Source organism: Chiloscyllium punctatum, chromosome 32, assembly GCF_047496795.1.
Source record: "Chiloscyllium punctatum isolate Juve2018m chromosome 32, sChiPun1.3, whole genome shotgun sequence".
In the NCBI taxonomy this organism is placed as follows: Eukaryota; Metazoa; Chordata; class Chondrichthyes; order Orectolobiformes; family Hemiscylliidae; genus Chiloscyllium; species Chiloscyllium punctatum.
Window position 1 is genome coordinate 47,881,664 of NC_092770.1, and position 26,544 is coordinate 47,908,207.

At 40.8% G+C, this 26,544-nt stretch overlaps 1 protein-coding gene across 5 annotated transcripts in view; it reads right to left on the reverse strand.

Annotated features, from left to right (window-relative positions):
• The window catches only part of LOC140458142 (ELKS/Rab6-interacting/CAST family member 1-like), a 917,474-nt gene that overhangs the window by 795,562 nt on the left and 95,368 nt on the right, over nt 1-26,544 (reverse strand). For all 5 annotated transcript variants that reach the window (XM_072552282.1, XM_072552281.1, XM_072552285.1 and 2 more), the window contains one exon: nt 24,015-24,182. In XM_072552282.1, coding sequence (XP_072408383.1) covers nt 24,015-24,182 — 168 coding nt within the window. The remainder of the gene's footprint in view (nt 1-24,014; nt 24,183-26,544) is intronic.

A 26,544-nucleotide genomic window follows, 5' to 3' on the forward strand; every position in this document is an offset into this window, starting at 1 on the left:
CCACAGGATCCACTTAGCCCCAGACCATTTGTCAAAATTTAAACCAGGGGTATCTTCAGCTTCCCAAGCGCAAGGTCTGCACGGGCACTCTTACCCATTGTCTTTGGTTTTGTGACAGACTTCAAACATATTGGAGCGATGTGGTGGGTGCAATTGAAAGGATTTTAGGTGTAGGGGTGGAGAAGGACCCTATTTCTCTCCTTTTGGGCCTACCCATTGTATTTCCTGCAGATGCGCATAAGAAAAAAACTTTTCAATATTCTTACGTTCTATGCAAGGAAGAATATCTTGCTAGGTTGGATATCTGAAAACCCCCCCCAGGCCTGTCGGGTTGGCGGAAGATTGTTATGGAGTATATTCCCCTGGATTTTCTCACAAATATGGTATACCACAAAACTGAGAATTTTTACAAGACATGGCAACCCTTTTTGAAATACCTGGACACAGATTTATCTGCCACACTAACAAGGGCTTTTACATAGCCGTAACGATTGTGTTTCATGAGTCCAATATCCAGGGAGGAGGAACTGTGAATGTAAGAGTGTTTTGTTTGGCTGGGCTGAGTTATTACTATTTATTTAATTAAATAGCTAGTTTAGTTTTTTTTAATTTTATACTTCTCTATATATGTTTATACATTCGTATAGGTGGGTGGGTTGGGGAATTTTTTTATTATTTGGCTTTAGTTTTGGACTATTTTTGTACTGTTTTGAATTGCATAGTTTTGTATTTGTTGTAATATTTAAAAATCTACTTTTTCTTAATAAAAATATATTATAAAAAAAGTTCACACTATAGAAACTGCTCCCAATTCATCAATTGTTTTATAGTGAATTTGGATGAATAAAGCATGCATTATAGCAGAATGATCTGTACAGAGAAGTGTGGAGAACACAGCCCTCACAAACTATATGTTGCTTCAAAGAGTCAACGAATATTTTATGATCTGGTTAAAAGGTTGTAGCAGCTTTTCTAATCCATATATCAGGTTATATGTCAAGCTACAGATTGCCACCACGGATTCAAGATAGCAGAATTTGGTATTAATTTCTTCAACATATTACTTGTGATTGGGATAGACTTTTCTCATTCTTTCAAGGAATCACTTACGAGCAATCCTAACTATCCTTGCTAAGGTGGTGTTAAGAGACCTTCTTAAACTGCTGCAATCCCTTTGAGGTAGGTACATTTATAGAGTGGTTCAGGAGGGAGTTCATGGGTTTTGATCCAGTAACAATAAAGGAACAATGATACAGTCCCAAGGTAGGATAGTGCATAGGTTGGAGGGGAAATTGCAGGCAGTGGCGTTCCTATGCATCAACTGCCATGGTTATTCTAGGTCATATGACATAACATGCCACATGCTCACAGTTTTTTTTGATTGTTATTGTCAGGTACTTGCCTTTAAGTAGAGATGGAAAAACTCATTGCACAGTGTGCAAAAGACTCCAATTTGAGTTTATCTTCAAATCTGAGCACATAAACTCATACACAAAGATGTGTTCAAAGTTGAGGGGATACTTAGATGAATATCAGGGCAATATGAAACTGAAATGGTTGAACAGCAACAGGCTACTTAGCCCTGAAAACAAGTTAATCAAATCATGGCTAATTTGCACCACCATGCCATTTAAACACTATTACACTTCATTACACTTAACGAATTAAAAACCGTTGATCTAAATTTTGTAAATTTTAATTAAAACAATCAAAGAGAGTATTCAGGATTTCCAGTTTTTTTAATTTGAAATCAATGAACTAATGAGACATATGTTTTATGGTGGATATTTTCTCAAGCTGTTCAGAGTAGGTGGGACTTAAACCTGGGCTGTCTGGCCCACACTACCACAGGGAGACAGAACTATTTGCAGTGTTGAAACGGAGGTGGATAGAAGGGCAATCATGCAGTGTACGCAGAAATCTGTAATCCTCAGCTTAAAAACAATGAGGTTTTGTGATAACTGTATGACAAAGGCAGAAAGGCAACAAGATGACAGGCACAAGTACTGAAGCAGAGTCATGTCAGCTTTGACTGTCAATGATGAGTTTATAGCAGGTGGATTTTTGGAGGGACACTAAAAAAAATCATAAAACATGACAGCAAGGACAGCATTTTAGCCAAATCAGTGTATTCTATTCCAAAATTATCCTTCTCCCTCAGGAAAGACACAAGTCAAACAAAATTGTACAAAGTCAGAGATGGTCACATTACCCATGAAGAGGTTGGAGATTGTGAATTTTTAAGGTTTATGTGGGGAAGCATGTTTGCAAGCTGAAGCTCTGAGAATAATAAGACAGATGATTCAGATCGGGGTAATGGCAGAACAGCTGGATAATGTAGGTAAAATAACCTGTTGGTACCTTTTGCCTTGGCTCACTCCCTAAGGACAGCTGTAACTGTGATTTCCAAACCACAGTGTAAATGAGATGCTGCAACATCAGAACCTAAATTCCATTGTAGTGCCACTTCCATAACTTAGTAAGGAGCATTCTTGGGACTTAATAAATCCAACCTGTGCTGAACTCAACCTAAGAATAATTGGTGCTGTAATGAGATACAGAAAAAGCAGTAAAACATTCTGTTTGCCATCACAGACGTCACGCAAAAAAAACACAAACTATATCACATATACACTTTTCTAGGCAGGGGACTAAGAAATAAAAGCATTCAAAATACACATTATATATTGTCAATTACATTTCAATTATATGCAGTCTTAATGTGGTCAAAAGGTACAGAGCTCTGACATAAAAATACATGATTGAAAATGGTTGCCAGCAAAATAAAAATATCTCCCTAGTTATGCTTTTCTTCACTCAACCATTACTGTCAGTTATGGAAGTTGAACAAACAGCTTGTTTGGACTAAGAACCATAATTTTCTGTGAATGTGAGTGGCTGACATTATTCAGCAGCGACTGGCAGGAGGATTGGCCCACCCAGAGAGTAAGAATGATGTGGTTGAACTTTACAAAACTACAGCTGTAAACACAGTGACTAAAAGGTTAAAAACAGAGAATGGATTGTTACATTTCTTGGAAAAGAAAATAATTGGGGTAGGAGAGGAGTTCATTTTTCTCTTCCTAAGAAGACAGGAGTCCCAAGTAATTTCCTGTGGGTACTATTGTAGAATTTTACCCCCTACTGGTTTTATTGCTCCTTTGTTACATTCACTGCAGCTATAGTGGCAGCCAATAATTGATAATATTCGGTTGCCATATTTAGTTGTTTGTAACCAACTCCCAACATTTGCAACCCTCAAATCCCCATGTGTCTTATGTCTTGGACACTTCAAACGCTTTGTAGGAGTGGAGCCTCGTCCTGGGCCCTGAAGTTAAACATCATGGCAAAGTTCTTGGGGAATCCTTAGATTCACTTTTGTTCTTTTAAAAGAAATTGATGTGATCCAATTAGATTGCTAAAGGGAGAGGAACATCCACAATTTAATTAACTTAAATGCTCTGGCTCCAACTTGTAAATTGTGCACACCACAACAAGAGTCACCTTCAGGTTAGAACATAGAAAAATACAGCGCAGTACAGGCCCTTCGGCCCTCAATGTTGCGCCGACCGAAGCCTACCTAACCTACACTAGCCCAATAACCTCCATATGCTTGTCCAATGCCCGCTTAAATGACCATAAAGAGGGAGAGTCCACCACTGCTACTGGCAGGGCATTCCATGAACTCACAACCTGCTGAGTAAAAAATCTACCCCGAACATTTGTGCTATACCTAAGACCCCTTAATTTAAAGCTGTGTCCCCTCGTAACAGCTGACTTCATTAGCGGAAAAAGGTTCTCACTGTCAACCCTATCTAAACCCCTAATCATCTTGTACACCTCTATCAAATCTCCCCGAAACCTTCTTTTCTCCAATGAGAAAAGCCCCAAGTGCCTCAGCCTTTCCTCATACGATCTTCCTACCATGTCAGGCAACATCCTGGTAAACCTCCTCTGCACTCGTTCCAATGCCTCCACATCCTTCCTATAATATGGCGACCAAAACTGCACACAATACTCCAGATGCGGCCGCACCAGAGTCTTATACAACTGCAACATGACCTCAGGACTCCGGAACTCAATTCCCCTACCAATAGAAGCCAGTACGCCATATGCCTTCTTCACCGCACTATTTACCTGGGTGGCAACTTTCAGAGATCTGTGCACATGGACACCAAGATCTCTCTGCTCATCTGCACTACCAAGTATCCGACCATTAGCCCAGTACCCCATCTTTTTGTTACTCTTACCAAAGTGAATGACTTCACACTTAGCTACATTGAATTGCATTTGCCACCTTACTGCCCAGCTCTGCAACTTATCTAATCCTGCTGTAACCTGCCACATCCTTCTTCGCTGTCCACAACTCCACTGACTTTCGTGTCATCCGCAAACTTGGTCACCCAGCCTTCAAGCCCCTCCTCCAGGTCATTTATAAAAATGACAAACAGCAATGGTCCCAAAACAGATCCTTGTGGAACACCGCTAGTAACTGCGCTCCAAGATGAACCTATACCATCAACTACTACCCTCTGTCTCCTTCCAGCCAGCCAATTCCTAAATCCAAACCTCTAATGCACCCTCAATGCCATACCTCCGTAGTTTTTGCATTAGCCTGCCATGGGGTACCTTATCGAACGCCTTGCTAAAATCCATATACACCACATCTACTGCTTTACCCTCGTCCACTTCCTTGGTCACCTTCTCAAAGAATTCAATAAGGTTTGTGAGGCATGACCTGCCCTTCACAAAACCATGTTGACTATCCTTGATCACATTATTCCTATCCAGATGTTCATAAATCCTATCCCTTACAATTCTCTCTAAGACTTTGCCCACAACAGAAGTGAGACTCACTGGCCTATAGTTACTCAGGCTATCCCTGCTCCCCTTCTTGAACAAGGGGACCACATTCGCTATCCTCCAGTCTTCTGGCACTATTCCCATAGACAACGACGACATAAAAATCAAGGCCAATGGCTCCGCTATCTCCTCCCTTGCTTCCCAGAGGATCCTAGGATAAATGCCATCAGGCCCAGGGGACTTATCTATTTTCATCCTTTCCAGAATTTCCAACACCTCTTCCCTACATACCTCAAAGCCCTCCATTCTAATTAATTGTGACTCAGTATTCACATCGGCAACAATGCCCTGTTTCTGAGTGAATACTGATGAAAAGTATTGATTTAGTGTCTCACCAATCTCCTCCGCCTCCACACACAACTTCCCACTACTATCCTTGACTGGACCGATACCTACCCTAGTCATCCTTTTATTCCTGACATACCTATAGAAAGCCTTTGGGTTTTCCCTAATTCTACCAACTAAGGACTTCTCATGTCCCTTTCTCGCTGCTCTTAGCTCTCTCTTTAGATCCTTCCTGGCTACCTTATAACTCTCAATCGCCCCAACTGAACCTTTACGCCTCATCTTTACATAGGCTGCCCTCTTCCCTTTCACAAGGGATTCCAATTCCTTGTTAAACCACGGCTCCCTCACAAGACCCTTTACTCCCTGCCTGACTGGTACATACTTATCAAGGACACCCATTAGCTGTTCCTTGAACAATCTCCACATATCATTTGTGTTCTTCCCTTGAAGCCTATTTTTCCAATCCACGCATCCCAAGTCATGCCTCACCGCATCATAATTTCCCTGCCCCCAGCTTTTACTGTTGCCCTGCAGTGCACACTTATCCCTCTCCATCACTCGAGTAAAAGTCACCAATAACTATCGCTCTACCTTTCACCACCCTTCCCTTCTGAGCAACGGGGACAGGCTCCGTGCCAGAGGCCTGAACCTCGTTGCTTACCCCTGGTAAGTCATCCCCCCCACAAGTATCTAAAACGGTATACTTGTTCTTGAGGGGAATGACCGCAGGGGTCCCTGCACCGGCTGCTTTCTCCCACTCCCCCTCACTGTCACCCATCTCTCTATAACTTTCGGAGTAACTACTTCCCTAAAGCTCTGATCTATGACCACTTCTGCCTCCCAAATGATCAGCAGTTCATCCAACTCCAGCTCCAGTTCCCTAACACAGGCTTGGAGGAGCTGGAGATGGGTGCACTTCTTGCAAGTGTAATCAGGAGGGACGCTAATGGCTTCTCTCACCTCATACATGTTGCAAGAGGTACATTGCACTGCCTTCGCTGCCATCCCTCTAAAAGGTAAACTTTAAAAACTAGATCTAAAGAAACAAACAAACAAAATGCAGCACTTATTTGCTTATCACAACGGGTCGTATTATTAGGTTAGAGGAGGAAGGTGGGTGGGAGGCTCTACCCCTGTAGTGCCTCGAGTTCCTCGCCTGCGCGCTTTTATAAGAAAAAAAAACCTTCCCAGGTAAGCTAGCGCGACACCAGCTTCCGGGTCCGCTAGGCGCTTAAAAAAAAACTTTAAATTTTAGCCATTAAAAAAACAATAACTGGACTATACCGCGACTTAAAAAAAACACTCCCAGACAGCCGTTACCTGCTCCGCTGAGAGTTGTAAGAGTTATGATTATTGAACAGTATCATGGTCAGCCAAGACTTCTGACTCAGGCTGAGATTTGGCATTTCAAACTCAAAAGCAATGGACAGGCAGTTCCTGGGTTATAAATGGTTTCCATTCTTAAATATGCTCATAAAGTCAATTTGTACACAAATCAGACCACGATTTAATAAATAAAAACAGCTTCTCATACGTATGAGTGAACATTCATACGTCAAATCTTTAAACTTAATATTAACACACTCTTACATGGGATATCATTTGGAAGTTTGAGCTTAATAAATCAGATGTTCAAAAATGAAAACACCAACTGACTACATCTGCTCCTTTTAAACTAAGTTTCCTTCGGCAAGATTCAAGTAGAAATTGTATCATAGCACACTCTAGTGGCATTTAAATTTCACTGCTAATATAATACAAATGCATTGTTACAGTCAAGCTGAGAGTGTGCAGTCCAACAGTATCCTTACTAAGCAATCTGACCCAACAGTCTGCAATCTCAACAAACTTCTCTGCAGTGCTAATATCTGGGTGTCATGTGCTAGGTGAGAGAAAAAGGCAAAAAGTTCCCACCTTTGCTGTCTCGGACATACCCTCAACATCCCTTGGTAGGGCAACATTACCACCTCAGACCATGAAGCCAATTCCAAGAGTGTATACTCATTGTTAACCTCACATCACAAGACCATAAAATGTAGGAAGCCAGAAGCAGGCCATTCAGCCAAAGTCTGTTCTGCCATTCAGTAAGACCATTGTTGATCTGACAGGTCTCAACTTCACTTTCTTCTCTTTGCCCTTAGCCTTTGATTTCCTTACTGTTTAAAAATCTATCCACCTTAGCCTTGAAAATACTGAATGGCCAGGCCTCAATGACCCAATGAATTTGCTACCCTCAGTCAAAAAGCACTGATGGCAGGGAGACGGAATGCTTATTGTGGCAAATGAGGAGCCAATCAAGCACAATGGTCTGTCCTGGACTGTACCAAGCTTCTCAAATGTTGTTGTAGCTGTAACTGCCCAAGACAAATTTATTTGATCATCACTTGTGCCTTCAGATGGTAGACAGGCTGTGGAGTCAGATGGTGAATTAAGTGCTTCAGAATTCCTTGTCTTTGGACGGTTATTTAGCCATAGTATTTATGCAGCTGGTCCAACTAAGTTGAGTGAATGGTAATCCTCAAGATTATTGATAGTGGGGGACTTGGCAATGGTTATGCAATTAATTCACGGGGAGATAGTTGGATAGTCTCTTGTTGAAGATGGTTATGTCCTGGTGGATATTTTCTTTCCCCTTCCATAAGTGGCAAATGTCATTCATGCCACACATCAATTCAAGCCTGAATTGTCCAGATATTGTTACATGCAGGTTAAGAGTGCTTCAACAGCTGAGAAGTTGTGAATCATGTCAAACATTATGCAATCATTAGCATACATTCCCACATCTGGCCTTATAATTGAGGGATGCTCATTGATGAAGCAGCTGTACATGTTTAGGATATCCACCAACTTAGACACGAACTAGTTAATTTGTTCCCTCTCACACACTTTCCAAAGAAATGCTATTCATCAGCACTGCAAACTATATCTTTCATCACTTTGCTGATGTACATGGATGGGACAGTAATTAGCCACACTGGGATGCTATCAGCATTATGCTGGCTCGGGACACAGCTAATTCTCGAGTTCACTTCTTCAGTACCACTGCCAGGAGTCAACAGAAAACATAGTCTATGCTGTATCTATTGTCGCCAGCTATTTTTTGATATCACAAGTGTAAATTTAATGGTTCACAACTGGCATGTTTGATGGGAGTAACCTTAAGGGCTAGGATGGACCACCTCTATTCAGCATCTTTGATTGAAGATTGCTGCACATGCTTGTCTTGACCTTTACACTACATGCTCGACTCTGCCATGATTCAGGATGGGGATATTTGTGGAGTCTCCTTTTCTGGTTAGCTGTTCAATTGTCCATTACCATACATACATGATGAATTGGACTGCAGAACCTTGTTTGCATCTGTTATGTTACTTTGCCCTTTCTACAGTATGCTGCCTTTGCTATTTAACACACACAGTTCTATGTTGATGTTTCACAAAGTTGTCATTGTGTTTTAGGCGTGCCTGGTTCTGCTCTTGACATGCAGTCCTATATCTTTCGTTAAACCATGATTGGTCCCTTGGTTCAATAGTAATGGCAGCAGAAAAACATGCCAGGCCAGTTAGTTACAGTTTGTGGTTAAGTACAATTTTTGCTGATTGGCACACAGTATCTCTTGAATGCCCCTTTATTCAACTGCTGGATCTGTTCAAAGTCTATCCCAAAGCACAGTGATAACGCCAACAACACAATGGAGGGCGTCCTCAATTTGAAGACTGAATTTGACCTGCACAAATATGGAGTGGTTGTTAATTCTACCAATATTATAATGGACGTATGCATCTGCAACAGGCGGATTGGCAGGGGCAAGGTTAAGTAGGTTTTCCCTTCCAGCTGATCCTTTCTTCACTTGTGTTAATTGATAGATATCATTCTGATAGAGAAGGCCTTCAGGACTCGGCCAGCTCAGTCAGTAGTGGTGCTATGTAGCTATTCGTGATGATGGGTTGAAGTCCTCTAACAGGAATACATTCTATGACTTTGGTGCTTTCCATGGTTCTTCAAAGTGGCATTAAATATGGATGGGTATTGATTCTTTACATTTTCTTCTATATATTTGGAAATAAGAAACAAAATGGCATGATTTAAAAACCATGTACAATGCTTTACAATTGTACCATTTAAATCCTCATTTCCTAAAGTAAGCATCTTATGACGATGCTGCTCCTTTTACAAGGTTATGCTGTCCTTATGTTTTCCCCAAGAGGGATTGTAAAGGCAGAGGTTCCGATATGTCAGGAAATATCTACTTGAAAAGGCTTTTAAGATTTTTTTTCTTAAAAGCACTTGTATAGTGAAAGGGGAGTGGCCAGTTCTCCCAGTTCATGGTTTGTTTTACTAGTTATGGGTTCGTTTTAGCTGGGGAACCAAAGAAACAGCTCCATGCTGATTCTCCCTCTTCTGTAGAACCTGTGTTTGAATTTACCTTTTTGCCAAGGGTGTGTTATGAAATGTTGCAGGAAATCAGAACAGTTCTTTGTTAAGTTGCATTTTCGTATCGGTTGGGATTTCAAATAGTTATGCTTTCCTAAATTTGGTTTTCTTTTGTTAGTGTTTGACCAGCTGTGTCACTTCTGGAATACTCACTCTACATCTGCTTAAAACAATTTGAAAAGTTAGGTTCTGAACTACCTTCTTAAATATTTTGAAGGGCATCTGGCCTGATCCATAACACTCTACACTGAACAATTCTTCAATTTCTCCATTACCTCTTCTCTGAATTCATATTCTGCCTTTTCTCACCCTCATTAAATTTCTTTCTTCATTACAATTCTTTCATATACACACATTATTGACCTCTCAGTCGTAATATCATCTGTGGTCTCTAAGAATCCACACATTTTTTTCCTGTTTTGGAAAAGGAAATCTCTTCCCTGTCTTCCAGGCAATTTACTTTCAAAACTACTCGTTCCTAACTTTTGACCTTTGTTATCCATAATGCTTTCTATTCTGGTTTTGTTCAAATATTTCTTCACCTCTGCCTTTTGTTCACAACTCTAGCAAAAGTGTTCTCTTCCCAAACAACATTACAGAATTGGTAATCCAGAAACCTGGACTAATGAGTTCAAATCCCTTCATCGTTATTGGGGAGAAAAATTCAATTGCTTTATCAGTTTGGAATAAAATACACAGTCTCTCTAATCATCATGAAACTAATGAATTGTCCAAAAAGCTCATCCGGTTTACTCATATGAAGGAGGGGAGAAAATCTATCATTTTTATCCAATTTGGCCTCCATACGACACCTGACCAAAGCAATTTGTTGACTCTATCATCCTGAAATAGCCCTGCAAGCTATGTTGCAATGATCAAGCCACTGTAAAAATAAAGTCAAGTAGTAATATGGCATCACCCAGAACTGACATACACAGTAGAAACTATAATGAAACATGCTGATCTGTGGATGTTGTACTGTAATGTCTGAATCAAAAAAGTTCATCCACAGACTATTGAAGCAACAACTAGACGTAGGCATACTTGCTTAATTGTACCTTACAGCTAATGCTCCACAGTTCTCCATCACTATTCCTCAGAATGTCCTGTTCCACCTGAAGATCACCAGAGACTTACCAGAAGTGGTGGCACAGTGGCATGCGGTCAGACAAGAACGGTCCTTAGAGTTTTCAGTATTTACTCTGGACCTCTTGAAGTCCAAAGCTTTTGGGTCAAAAATGGGCAATGTATTCAAAAGCATCAGCACTCTTATTTTGAACAACACTTGGAAGAAGAATGGAGAATGACAAGGTCACAGCATATACTCTGGCTCTGTTTTCGTTTACATTTCCAGCCCCATACTTTAATTTTAATAGATCATTGATCTTATTGGTTACACCTTCCTGAATAGCTTGATCTTAAAAATTCTCATCCCCCATATCCAAATTCTTCCATGACTTTGATTCTGTCTTGCCCATCTCTAACCTCCTCCAACCTTGAGATAACTGCATTTTTCTGATTTTTCAGCATCTCCTATTTTAACTGTGCCACCCTTGATGGCTACATCCTTATGTATCAAGGCCTTAAGTTCGGAAAATTCCTCTGTAAATCTCCAGAGATTTCAATCTTCCCTTAAAGGACGTCAAAAAAACGTTATTATTTGCTCAAGCTTTGAACCATCTGTCCTAGTACCTCCTTATAAGATGTGGTGTCAAATTTTGTTTGGTAATGTGCCTATAAAATGCCCTAGATAAAGGAAAAATTCAAAAGCAAGTTGTTTTCATTGTGGTCAAGAACATGGTTCCATTTTTGGTTTCCCTACAATTCACCCTCGGCAAACATTAGATCAACAAAGAATCATCACCTATATCGTATGCCTCAACCAGGCCTGATCATCATCTCAGACTCACTGTGATATTGCAAATATTGTTCTACAATTGAAAATAATGCATGTGAATTACAATATTATATCGTTACAGAAGAACGATTTACACAGAGAATAAAGACAACATAAAGAGGAATGGATGAAAAGTAAATGGGAGGATACTCATCAATGATTGGCAACTGAATCCTAGGATTTTGAGAGAGGTAGCTGCAGTGATAGTTGATGGTTTTGAGCTTTCAGAATTCGTTAGATTCTGGAACAGCTCCCAAAAAATTTCATAGTGGCAAACATGTTGAGATTTATTATCAGTGATGTGATAACAGGGCAATTAGAAAATCATAACATGATGAAGTGTCAATATAATGTATGAAAGGAAAATCATGTTTGACAAGTCTATTATAAGAAGGGGGAATCAATGGGTGTAATCTTTGCGGATTTTCAAAACAACATATGAAAAGGTGCCATACAAGAGGTTCTTGAAGAAAAATGATAGCAAATGGGATTGAGTGTAATTATTAGTTCAGATTGGTTAACAGACAAAAAGTAGAGAATACAAAAAAAAAGACTTTCAGGTTGGCAGGTTATAACTAGCAGGGAACACCAAGGATCAGGCTTCGGCTTGAGCTATTTACAATCGATATTAATGACTTAAATGAAGAGATTACATGTACGCACCCAAATCTGCAGTCAAAACATTCGAAAGGGCAGACAGGAAGGTAAGGGAGATGGTGTAGCTCTGATGTTTAAGGATGACCTCAGGGCAGTAATGAGAGACGATACAGGTTCGATGGAGAATAAAGTTGAATCCATTTGGGTGGAAATAAGAAATTTGAAGTAGTAGTAGTCACTGATAGGCATAGTCTATAGGCCACCAAATAATATCACATTGAGGTGGGCTATAAACAAAGGAATAACTAATGCCTCTAAAAATGGTACAGCAATTATCACGGGGAATTTTGATCTATATGTTGATTCGTTGAACCAGGTCGGTCAGGATAGACTTGAGGAGTTGTTCATTGAATATATCCACGATAGTTTTCTTGAACAGTATGTAATGGAAACAACAAGGGAACAAGCTATCCTAAATCTGATCCTATGTAATGAGACTGAATAATTAGTTATGTTATAGTTAGGGTTCGGCTTGGATAAAGCGATCACAATGCAATACAAGGGTATTGTGCTTAAACAAAGGAGACTACAATAGGATGAGAGAGGAGTTGGCTAAATTAGACTGGAAGCAAAGCCATTATGGTGGGATAATTAGTGAACAGTGGAGGACTTTCAAAGCAATTTTCCAAAGTGCTCAGCAAAAGTATATACCAGTGAAAAGGAAGAACTGTAGGAAAAGGGGTATTCTGCCATGGTGTCTAAGGCAATAAGGGATTCTATCAAACTGAAAGAGAAGGCATACAAAGCGGCCAAAGTCTGCCAGAAAGTAGAAAATTGAGAAACGTTTAAAGGTCAACAGAAAGCCACAAAAAAAAAGCTACAACGAAAAGAAAGATGGATTATCAGAATAAATTCACTCAGAGTATAAAGACAGATAGAAGTTTCTATAAATATGTAAAATGAAAAAGAACGGCGAAAGAAAATATTAGTCCTTTAGAGGATGAGAAGGAGGATTTAATAACAGGATATGAGGAAATGGCCAAGGCATTGAACAAGTATTTTGTGTCAATCTTCACAGTGGAAGACACGAATAACATGCCAGTAATTGACAAAGAGATGAAAGCAGGTGAGGACCTGGAAACAATCATTATCACGAAAGAGGTAGTGTTGGGCAAGCTAATGGAGTTAAGGGTAGATAAGCCTCCTGGCCCTGATGGAATGCACTCCAGGGACCTAAAAAAGATGGCGGGAGAAATAGTAAATGCACTTCTTGTAATGTTGCAAAATTCCCTGGACTCTGGGACAGTTCCAGCAGATTGGAAACAGCAAATGCCATACACTGCTTTAAAAAAAAGGAGATAGGTAAGAGACAGGGAACTATAGACCAGTTAGCTTAACTTCAATGGAGGGGAAAATGCTTGAGTCTATTATCAAGGAAGAAATAGCAAGGCATCTAGATAGAAATTATCCCGTTGGGCAGATGCAGCATGGGCTCATGAAGGGCAGGTCAAGCTTAACTAATCTACTGGAACTCTATGAAGACATTACAAGCACAGTGGACAACAGTAGATGTAGTGTACCTAGATTTCCAACAGGCTTTCGACAAGGTGCCGCATAAAAGGCTGCATAAGATAATGATGCAAGACATTACAGGCAATGTATTAGCATGGATAGAAAATTAGTTAACTAACAGGAAGCAAAGATTGGAGACAAATGAATGTTTTGTTTTGGTTGACAATCAGTGCTGTGCCTCAGGGATCAGACCGCAATTATTAACAATTTACATAGATGTTGGACCCACATATAGTGTGTCAAAGTTTGCGGATGACACTAAAACGAGTGGTACAGCAAAGTGTGCAGAGGATTGTGAAACTTTGCCAAGGGACAGTTTAAGTGAGTAGGCAAATATCTGGCAGATGGAGTACAATGTTAATAAATGTGAAGTGATCCATTTTGGTAGGAATAACAGTAAAAAGGACTAGTACTTGGTTAAAAAAGAAATTGCAGCATGCTGGGTGACCTTGTGCATGAATCACAGAAGGTCGGTCAGCAGGTGCAGCAAGCAGTTAGGACAGCAAATAGAATTTTGTCCTTCATTACTGAACTGATTGAATTTATGAGTTTAAAAGCTGGGACATTATGTTGCAGCTGTATAGGGTACTGGTGATGCCACACCTGGAGCACTACATGCAGTTTTGGTCTCCTTACTTGAAAAGGATGTACTGGCACGAGAGAGGGTGCAAAGGAGGTTCATTAGCTTGATTCCAGAGTTGAGGAGGTTGGATTATAAGGAAAGACTGAGCAGACTGGAATTATATTCATTGTAATCTAGAAGAACAAGGGGGGATATTATAGAAACATATAAAATCATGAAGGGAATAGTTAAGATGGAAGTAGAAAGGATGTTTCCACTGGCGGGTGAAACTAGGACAAGAGGAAATTGCCTCAAAATTAGCGGGAGCAGATTTACGACTGAATTGAGACGGATTTCTTCACTCAGGAGGATTGTGAATCTGTGGAATTCCTTGCTCAGTGAAGTAGTTGAGGCTTCATCAGTAAATGTTTTTAAAGCTAAGGTAGATAATTCTTTGAACAGTAATAAAAGTAAAAGTTATGATGAGAGGGTGGGTAAGTGGAACTGAGGCCACGACCTTATTGAATGGCTTGAAAGGGCCAGATGGCCTACTCCTGCTTCTAGTTTCTTACATTCTTATGTTCAATGTTAGGTGGCAAACAAAGTGCTGATGAGGATGCAAAAGAGGTTGAAAATGATTATAGAGTGAGTAGGGAAGAATATGGCAGATGGAATATAACATGGTTGAAAAATCAAGAAAATAAAACATCTTTCTGGACAATATCATTCAGAAGACAATATCACCCCCCTTTTTGCATGGATATACAGTGGCAACTAATGAAGTAATAACTGATATGTTAGCCTTCATTACAATGGGGCAGGGACATAAAAATAAAAACATCTCACTACAATCATCCATGAGTTGCAGTACTATGTGCAGCTTTAAAATCTGTTGCTGGAAAAGCGCAGCAGGTCAGCAGCATCCAAGGAGAAGGAGAATCGACGTTTCGGGCAGAAGCCCTTCTTCAGGAATGAGGAGGGTGTGCCAAGCAGGCTAAGATAAAAGCTAGGGAGGAGGGACGTTGGGAATGCGATAGGTGGAAGGAGGTTAAAGGGAGGGTGATAGGCCGGAGAGGTCGGGAAGAAGATTGCAAGTCAAGAAGGCGGTGCTAAGTCTGAGGGCTGGGACTGAGAAAAGGTGGGGGGAGGGGAAATGAGGAAGCTGGAGAAATCCGCATTCATCCCCTGTGGCTGGAGGGTTCCTAGGCGGAAGATGAGTTGCTCTTCCTCCAGGCGTCGTGTTGCCATGGTCTGGCGATGGAGGAGGCCAAGGACCTGCATGTCCTTGGCGGAGTGGGAGGGGTAGTTAAAGTGTTCAGCCACGGGGCGGTTGGATTGGTTGGTGCGGGTGTCCCAGAGGTGTTCTCTGAAAAGTTCCGCAAGTAGGCGGCCTCTCTCCCCAATGTATAGGAGGCCACATCGGGTGCAACGGATGCAGTAAATGATGTGTGTGGAGGTGCAGGTGAATTTCTGATGGATATTGAAGGATCCCTTGGGGCCTTGGAGGGAAGTGAGGGGGGAGGTGTGGGCGCAAGTTTCCCCCCTCACCTCCCTTCAAGGGATCCTTCCATATCCATCAGAAATTCACCTGCACCTCCACACACATCATTTACTGCATCCACTGCACCCGATGTGGCCTCCTATTCATTGGGGAGACAGGCCGCCTACTTGCGGAACGTTTCCGAGAACACCTCTGGGACACCCGCATCAACCAATCCAACCGCCCCGTGGCTGAACACTTTAACTACCCCTCCCACTCCGCCAAGGACATGCAGGTCCTTGGCCTCCTCCATCGCCAGACCATGGCAACACGACACCTGGAGGAAGAGCGACTCATCTTCCGCCTAGGAACCCTCCAGCCACAGGGGATGAATGCGGATTTCTCCAGCTTCCTCATTTCCCCTCCCCCACCTTTCTCAGTCCCAGCCCTCAGACTCAGCATCGTCTTCTTGACCTGCAATCTTCTTCCCGACCTCTCCGCGCCCACCCCATCTCCGGCCTATCACCCTCACCTTAACCTCCTTCCACCTATCGAATTCCCAACGCCCCTCCCCCAAGTCCTTCCTCCCTACCTTTTATCTTAGCCTGCTTGGCACACCCTCCTCATTCCTGAAGAAGGGCTTATGCCGGAACGTCGATTCTCCTTCTCCTTGGATGCTGCCTGACCTGCTGCGCTTTTTTAAGCTCTGATCTCTAGCATCTGCCGTCCTCACTTTCTCCTACGTGCACCTTTAGTCTTCTTAACCAAGGATGGTCATCTCGGTCTGAGGGAATGGAATGGAAGTTCTCTATACTGGTTCCTGGGTCGACAGCACTGTCCTGTGAGGACAAACTGAGCGTACAGGGCCTGTATTTTTATCTCATTGAGATGGTTGATGCTAAAAAATATGCTTCCTCCAAAGGATCAAGGTACAGTTTCACAACTGTGGGTTTGACATTGAGGACCACTGTCCCATAATAGCAGGGATTATTATAGCAGAGAATGAGGCCATTCAATCATCATATCTCCACAAGCTTTCCACATAATTGGGTTACCACGTGCCACTCCCCTGCCTTCTCTCCATATCCTTGCATAATCTTCTTTTCCAGGTAACAGTTCAACTCCTCTTGGATGACATGACTGAATCTGTTTGCTCCACATTCTAAAGCAGTATATTCCAGAACCTAACCAATTGTTCCACGTAATGGTTTTCCCTCATCATCAGTTTCTTCTGCCAACTGCCATAAATCTGTGCCCTTGCATACTCAATTCTTCCACCAACGGCAACAGTTATTCCCTAATTCCTCTGCCAAGACCCATCATGATCTGGAATATTTCTATAAAACTTCCTCTCAAACATTTCCAAGAAATACTCCAAGAATTTCTCGAGACAAGCTACGATGTTGATGTTCCTCATCCCTGGGATCTTTTTTGTTAATCTTTTCTGCATACTTGAATACCTTCTCACCTTTACAAAAGGGGTGTGTGCACAGTTGAATGAACCTTTCAATCAAGGCCCGACAAATTCAGCATAACTTCATTGATTTTATAATTAATAAGCATATCAGTAAAGCCAAAGATGCAATATGCTTTATTAAATCTACCAGAGCACACAGACTACTATAGTTCAAGAAGGCAACTTACCACCACCTTCTCAAAGGAAACTAGGAACAGGCAATAAATGCTGGCCAGCCAGTGACGCACATGGCCCATGAGTGAATGAAAATAAGCGTCACACGGTCAACCTGTACAGTGACCTTCGAAGATTTGTGCTCAGAGATTTCTCTGCTCCTGCACCATCTTTAAAATTGTAGCCTATGTTTTATGCTGTCTCCCTGCATTCATACGTCCAAAATGAATCACTCCATATTGACTATCATCTGTCAATTGTCGATCCATTTCCACAAATACCATTTTGCCCTTTTTGTCACGACTAAAATACACAGGTACTTGAGGCCTACTAAAGTTCTCAATTTAACAGAAAACACTGATCAGGTGTGCTAATTCCAGCACACTGACCACTCGCCAGATATGTCAAACCTGTTCTGAAGCAGGTGAAAACTTGGCTGGCAGGAGCCATTTCTTCTCTGCAAAACTGTTCTGAGTATACTGACTGGCGCATGTTCAGGGAAGCGGCAAAGGATGGTAATTCCATCAACTTAGAGGAGTACACGGCGTTGGTGATTTGCGACATTAGTAAGTGTATTGACGACATCACTGTGTTAAAGGCCATCACTTCTCGGCCCAATCAGAATCAGTGGATGACTGCAAAGTTGGGTGCACTGCTGAGGATCCGTGATTCTGCCTTCAGAGCAGATGACAAGGCAGCCCTAACAACAGCGAGGGCCAATCTGACTCAGGCCATCACAGAGGCAAAGCATGCACACGCACAGAGAATACACAATCACTTTCAGGAGAGTAGCGATAAGCAGAGCATGTGGAAAGGCATCCAGGCCATTACCAACCACAGGACAGCATCGCCTGCTTGTGCTGGTGATGCCTCCCTCCTGAATGACTTTAACAACTTCTATGCACGGTTTGAGGCACAAAATGGCGTGGCAGCGAGGAAGCCCATGCCCCAACCCCCTCCCAATGACCAAGTGCTGTGTCTTACCACAGCCAGCATGAGGAAAACCGTATGCAAAGTCAACCCACAGGAGGTGGCTGGACCAGCTAACATCCCTGGCAGACTGCTCAGAGGATGCTCTGACAGACTGGCAGATGTTCTCAAGGACATTTTCAACATCTCCCTGAGCTGTACCATATGTGCTTCAAGGCCGCTACCATCATCCCCGTCCCAAAGTTGTCTTCAGCATCTGTCTCAACGACTACTCCCTGCTGCACTTACACCCATCACCATGAAGTGCTTCCAGAGGCTCGTGATGAGGCATGTTAAAACTCTGCTTCCCCCTCACTGGACACCCTGCAGTTCGCGTATCAACCCAACCGCTCAACAGATGATGCCATTTCTATCACCCTCCATCTGGCCCTCACCCACCTGGAGAAGGAGGACACCTACGTCAGACCACTGTGCATAGACGCCAGCTCCGCATTTAACACTATTGTTCTTCAGCACCCGATAGGAAAGCTGAGTCTGTTGGGCCTAAATACCTCCCTTTGTAACTGGATCTTAGACATTCTGACAGGGAAACCTCAGTCAGTCCAGATTGGGAACAGCATGAACAACACCATCACACTGAGCACGGGGGGCCCCCCAGGGTTGTGTGCTCAGTCCATTGCTGTTCACCCTGCTGATACATGACTGTGCAGCGATGCACAGGTTGAATCACCATCACTTCACTCATGATACGAGTGTAGTGGATCTCATCAGCATGAAAGATAAGTCATCATGCAGAAAGGAGGTGCAGCGGCAAACGGACTGATGCAGAGCCAGCAACCTGTCTCTGAACATGGACAAAAATGAAAAAGATGGTCGTTGATTTCAGGAGGGCAAAGAACGACCACTCTCCGCTGGACATTGATGGCTCCCCAGTGGAGATTGTGAAGATCCAATTGGCCTTTTCCATCCACGTGGTGGAGAATCTCACCTGGTCCCTCAACACCAGCTCCATAGCTAGGAAAGCCCAGCAGCATTTCTACTTTCTGTGCAGGCTGAGGTTAGCCCACCTACCCCACTGCACTCACCACACCCCCCATCCCCCCCACCACCCAAATCCTCACCAGAAATTCTCCAGCAGGATCACTGAGTGCACCCTGAGCTGCTGCATCACTGCCTGGTGTGGGAATTGCATCTTCAATGGATAGTGAGGACAGCTGAGAAGATCATCAGGGTCTCTCCTCTCCATTACAGATGTTTATTTCACATGCTACATCCAAAAGGCTAACAGTATTGTGGACGAGCCCATACACCCCTCACTCAAACTCTTTTCACTCTGCCATCTGGCAGGAGACACCAGAGCATTCGGGCTCTCTCAGCCAGACTATGCAACACTTTCTTCCCCCAAGCCATCAGGCTCCTTAATACAGTATAATCGGTCTCTTTCCCATCTGAAATTCTTTGTATAACTTCCAACTGCTGCTAGAAAAATGTCTTATTTATTATCCTTCTATTACACTGCAACTTGTGTGTTTTACTCTTCTTATGCACTTTATGCCATGTACGAGTGTGTAGTTTGTGGTGTCCATGTAATACCCTCGGTCCTGGAGGAACGCTGTCTCATTTTTACTATATCAGTTGTATATGGTAGAAATGACAAATAAAAGCTACTCTACTCTACTATACCTAACACGTGCTACTACTAATGTCAAATAAATCAGTTCCAATCAAAGGGAAACAAAATTAAGAAATATCAAAGTAAAATTCCAACAGCTGAAAGTCTAACCCCTTAGACTCCTATGCACAAATCCAAGCAGACAGTGAAGCAAGCGTAAATGGATGTTACGGATGGAGGAAAATATATTGGGAAACAGTTCAATACCACCATTTCACAGGATTTGAAAAGGTGTTACTTTTGATTCCTCCATTTCTGACCTTCATTCTTCATATCCAAGTCCTTGCAGTTCTTTGCAAACTGCACAGTGATGGGTTCAGTTTCTCAGTCACTAGTTAAAGGCAACAACCTATTGTAAACGACAGAAGTGAATAGCTAGCTACCTTTCAGGTTTTGGTTAATTCACTATAGAGAGAAATGACAGATGATGCCTTGAGGAGTGTGGAGGTCTTCAGGCAACTACATTGTTCATAGACCAGCTGTCCACTTGTCCAGAAACCAGAGTGTTGTCAGGCTGATGACTCCTGTTCCACGCAGCTCCTCAGAGTAGCAAAATCAAGTCAGCAGTCTATCACTGTGTGAAGCCTGCTCTGAACATACATCTATGGTACCATGGGATCACAAACATCTTCCTCCACTACTTGAGCAAAGCAACAGTGCAAAGAGAACTCACAATGAGTTCCATTAACTTTTTTGGAAGTGCAGCCACTCTTTCCATAGTCATTGGTTTACAACAGTATCCCTTTCCCATTTTGGTCCACAATGCAAACAAAGACAAAATTTGAATGTGGCCTTTGTATTTTTAAGTTCTACACCATCATCATCATGGTTTATAATGCTTCCAAATTTTATTTATTTCACATATTTTCAAACGGTCAAGATCTAGATCATGAACACAGTACAATAAACAAAATTTCCAACAGTGACCTCTGAAGAACTCCACAAAACATTTTCCTCCAGTCCGCAAAATACCTTACTGTTTCCATTCACTCAGGCATTGTGCATCCATATTGTTACCATTCCTTTTGTTCTATAACCTATTACTTTACTCACAAGTCTCTATGTAGCACTATCAAATTATTTCTCAAAATCAATTTATGCCACATAAACAGCAATTACCCTTATCAATATTCTGTTATGACAAAGAAATTCCAGCAAATTAGTTAAACATAATTTGCCCTGATAAATCCAAGATTTATCCAAGTGAATAATCATTTTATGCCAAATTATTATTCATAGAAGGTTCAACAACGGAAAGATTAACTGGTGAGCCTGTCTTTGCTAGACCTATCTTTATACCCTTTTTGATCAAGGCTGTTAACATTTGGCATTCTCTAATCCTTTAGCACCATCCAAGAATAGAAATATAATTAATAAACAATGGCCAGTGTCTCTGGACTTACCGTTATCATGTTGCGCAGTATCCACAGATGCACCCCATCTGGTCCTGGTATCTAATCAACCTTTCAGTATGGAGCCTATCCAATACCTCCTATTTATCTATTTTAAGTTCTTCAAATGTTTGAATTACCTAGTCTTTTGCCAGGTGCTGATTAGCATTTTGTTCCTTTGTAAAGGCAAAGGCAAAACATTCATTTAATATCACAGCACCTTACCTGCATACACATGTCCCTTTTGATCCCATAATTGGCCCCATTCCTCTTTTTATCACTGTTTTACTATCTATATGCCCATAGAAGTGTTTTGACTGGGACAACACATATATCCTAGGTCAGACAAAACAAAGACACATACGAGAATTCTTAGAGGCATGGCATTCTAACCAGAACTCCATCAATACACGCATCGATTTAGATCCTATCTATCTTCCCTTGAAAAGAAACAGAAATGACATCACCTACTTTAAAGAAACCAAGATCTATAAATAGAGAGGTGGGACATACCACCAGCACTTCACTGGAGACACTCACTGATGATGCATTTGGATGGGTAAATGAATAGGAAGAGTTGAGGGATATGGGCCGAGTGCTGGCAGGCGAGACTAGATTGGGTTGGGATATCTGGTCGGCGTGGACGGGTTGGACCAAAGGGTCTGTTTCCATGTTGTATATCTCTATGACTCTATGTTACCAAGTATGGTGATGAAACGCCTGAAAACAAATCTTCAAACTCAGCGAGCTAACTTAAATACTTATCATCAACCTGAGTTACAAATCTTCTAAAAAAAATTCCATAAATTCTGCAGCTCTAATTTCCTTGCTACCTCATTCTTCTATACCTTAAAATAAAACAAAGAATCCTTTGCGGTCATTGGTCGCAAAACATTAATCTGCTTTCGCTCCACATTTGTTGCCAGAACGGCTAAGTTTCTCTAGCAATTTCTAATTTTGCTTCTCAATATCATTCCCACTGGATGGTGGCCTATAGACTTCACTGAGCAATATAATTGCAGCTTACTTCTCGTCAGATCAATTTTGTCCTTGATCTCTTGAAAACATGTTCTCGCATTAGCACTACAATATCTCCAACTCCTCCCCTTTTCCTTCTTTTTCTTCATCTAGGAATATTTAAAGCCCTCCTTGGAGCCAGGTCTCTTGTAACAGCTACCTAGTAATCAGCACCTGTAATGTTATTTAGCACAATTTAGATATTCACATGTACTATAACCCTAATTTACAGTTTACGACTTTCTTCCATTTTCTGAATCGAAAGAAATGGCATTTCTTCTTAATTCAGTGCTATCTGACGTAGAACTATTCACAACTCTAATGTGTCTAGTATTCTTACTTTATGGATTTTATTCCTCTTTTCTACATCCATATACTGGTGACCAGCACCTTCAGAGTTTAGTTTAAAGAATTCACTAGCACATTAGTGAACATCCCCACGAGTACATTAGTCTCAGTTCTGTTAAGGTGCAAACCTTCCCCTTTTGAATAGGTACTTTCTGCCCAGAAATGATCCCAATACCCTGGTAAGCTAAGGACTTCTCTCTTGCACCATCATAGAATCCCTACAGTGCAGTTAGGTGCCATTCGGCCAGTCAGTCTACACTGACCTTCCAAAGAAAAATACTGTACAAGGTACTCCAGATGCAGTCTCACCAATGCCCCATATAATTCAAGTATAACTTCCCTACTCTTGTATTAAATTCCCCTTGCAACAAATGAGAACATGCTTTTAGCTTTCATAAGCAGTTGCTGTACCCACATTAGAATATTGAAGGTCATGAACTAGAACATCAAGATCCAGTTGGATCTTGGAGCTCTATAATTGCTCACCATTTGGATAATATGGTTCTTTTTAATTCTCTCAAAATAAACAATCACATTGTACTCCATTTGCCAGATCTTTGTCTCAACTTATTTAACCTATCATTTCACTTACCTATCTTTGTAACCTCCCTATATCCTCATCACAATATCTTTTCCTACCTACCTTTGAGTCATTAGTAAATTTAGCAACTATACTTCAAGTCCTATTCTCAACTTAATAGATATAATGTATAAAATGTTGAAGCCCCAGCACGGATCCCTGTGACACACCACTTATTCCACTCTGGCAACCAGAAAAAGATTAATTTATTCCTAGATATTTTCTAAATCAACCTGTTCAGAGATGTTATTACATAGTTCTGGAGCAGGTTATACTTGAACTCAGGTTTCCTGTCCCAGTGGTAGGGAAACTACCACTCCACCAGAAGAACACTTCTATTTATCCCTATATTCGGTTTCCCCATTAGCTAGCTAAACCTCTATTCATGTTAATATGTAACACCCTAAAACATAAGCTTTTATTTTCTGCAATAATCTTGGACCTTAGCAAATGGCTTCTGGAAATCTAAGTACAATTCACCCACTGGTTCCACTGTATCCACTGTACATGTTAATTTTTCAAAGACCTCCAATAAGTTGGTTGAACAAGATTTCCCTTTCATAAAAGTGTTAACTGTGTAAATACATTCAAAGTTAAGGTTAAAAACTGCTTGCAGATTTTTCCTCAAGCAAACCTGCTCTATCAAAAGTGAAAAAGAAACCCTGAATAAAGAAACTCTTATTTCAAGCAACAAGATTTCAGGTATGAAAAATTCATTCCAATGCTTCAGACTTTACTGTTAAGTGACTTTACCTCTGTCTGCAGAATGGCAGCTCTCTGCTCCTTTGCTGTAAGCGATTCTTTGAGCACTTCCACATGTTGTTGGCTATCAGAAAATTGGTTTGTCAGCATTTCAAGTTTTGTCTGCAAGGCAAGGAGGTCCGTTTCCTTTCTGGAAAGTTCCTGTTTCACTTGATCAATCTAGTGAACATAAAGCATTGATTCAATATAAAACTACAAGGTATGCTGTCGACATAATAGGCTAAAGTAGAGAAAAATGTAAACTATCAAACTGAAGCATAAATAAACTTTTGTTTAATTACATTTTTTTGCTTTCAAAAGTATACACATTTGTAACTGCTTTTCAGGTTCATCTGATTTTAAGAAGAATTTGAAAAATGAAAAATGTTTTTGAAATTATATTGAATTTCAAAAACAAAAGAGTTTTGCCACTATTGGGAGAAATAAATATTATGCCAATCAAACCCACTGCTAAAATACCCTTCCAAGGGATCAAAATACAAAACAATGTAACAGATGACCAAATATGTACTTGTGTTAACAAAGCCAAGTATTGCAAATCCATCAACAACCAGGAGTTGTTTTGTCTTCTGTCAACGTGGTAAGAGTTCTTCTTGGCTCTCAAATGGCTCAGTAATTGCTTAGGTACATTTTAATAACAATCTTTTATTTACAAACTAACAATACATACTATCTGTGGTCAAAAAAGCTCAGATTGTCTCTTCCATGAGATCTCTCTTTCAGTCATAGAATGATACATCATAAGCCTTCCAGTTCATGAGATTAAACCATTACTCCACGGCGGTGACCCTAAATGACTGCTGACATCTGAGAATTCCATCAAAGCATTTCTAATTTTTTTTTGGACACTGGAATCTAAAATATAGAAACAGGTGACTCGCCCCAATCTTCACCAATGAGGATCCTCCCAACTCTCAAACTCTGTCAGCATATCTTTATTTTATTCTCTCTTTCCTAGCTTCACCTCAATATAATCAGACCATAAGAAACACAATTAAAAGGTTTGCATGAATCCAATTTAAAATATTTCAAAAACTTAAAAAGTCAAATTCCTTGTTTAGACTATGTTTGAGCAACATTCTGTAATAATATATGAAAGGTTGTTAACAGCAATTATTCTTGCAAAATCTAAGTGCAGAAAATTAACTTGCAATGATCAGGGACCAATGTTCTCGCCAAGCTGCACAGCAATCCAAAAGTCCTCAATCAGGCCATACAAAACAAAATTCAAGAGGTCACACACTAAAATGAATTGCCCTTCCAACCTAAATACAAGTAGACAAAATGCCAGCTTAGACAACTTATATCATGTAAGCTTTATAAAACATATTTATTGAAATGCTTCAACTTGAATAAATTAGGTCACAGAATGATAAGATTATCATACCACAAGAAAAGGAACAGGAGGCCATTTTGCACCTCGAGCTTGATCTACCATTCAATAGGATCAGATCCAACTCTTCTCATGTTTCTGTCCCATATCTGCAACTCTCGATTCCTCCTGATCAAGAGTCTATCTCAGCTTCAATTATACACAAGAACTCTATTCTCACAGCTCTCTGTTGTTAGGAGTTCCAAAGATTTTCAATCCTGAGAGAAAAAATTCCTCTTCATCTTAATCTTAAATTAATGTCCTTTCATTCTGAGGCTATGCTGTCTGTCCGAGACACACTCTGTCAAGCCTCTTAAAGAATCCTATATGCTTCAAAGAGATCACCTCGGATGCTTCTATATTCCATTGAGTAGAATCCCAATCTGTTTAAACTTTGACCATCAGACAACCCCTCTATACCAGGGATCATCCTAGTTAATCTTTTCTACTCTGCTTTCAATGAAATGCTCCTTAAATAGGAGCAAAACTGCTCACAGAACTCCAGATGTAGTCTCATCAGCAATTTGTACAATTGCAGCAAGTCATCCTTACTCTTTTACTCTAACCCCTTTGAAATAAGGAACAACATTCCATAAGCCTTCCTGATTGCCAAATGTATCTGCTAGTTTTCTGTGTTTCATGTAAAAGTACATCCTTTGTGTTGCAGCTTTCTGTTAATATTGTTCTTTCATTCTCCTTTCCAAAATGAATAACTTTATATTATCTCCAAGTTATATGCATTTGCCAATTTTTGCCCAATTACTTAGCCTATCAATATCTCTCTGTAAACTGTTTGCTATCCCTCTCACAACTTGCCTTACCACCTACATCAATACACACTAAAGTTTGATCACACTATCATGCAAGTCCACACAATTTTTCAACCAAAATCACAAAACAGCCAGTATTAGCAAAGTTAATATAGTTATGCTGTCATCATGAAAGTGACTAACTGTATGAAAAAAAATTCTTTGCACAATCTTGACTTCAAGTGGGCAAGGGATATTAGATGCCTAATTACAAAATATATTATTACACCATGATTAAAAAGAAACTGCACAACAGATGTGTTCTTTATGCATCTTTGTTGATTAACTTGTTTTAATACAGATACTTTTTACTGAACAAGATTTTTCTTAAAATCTCCAA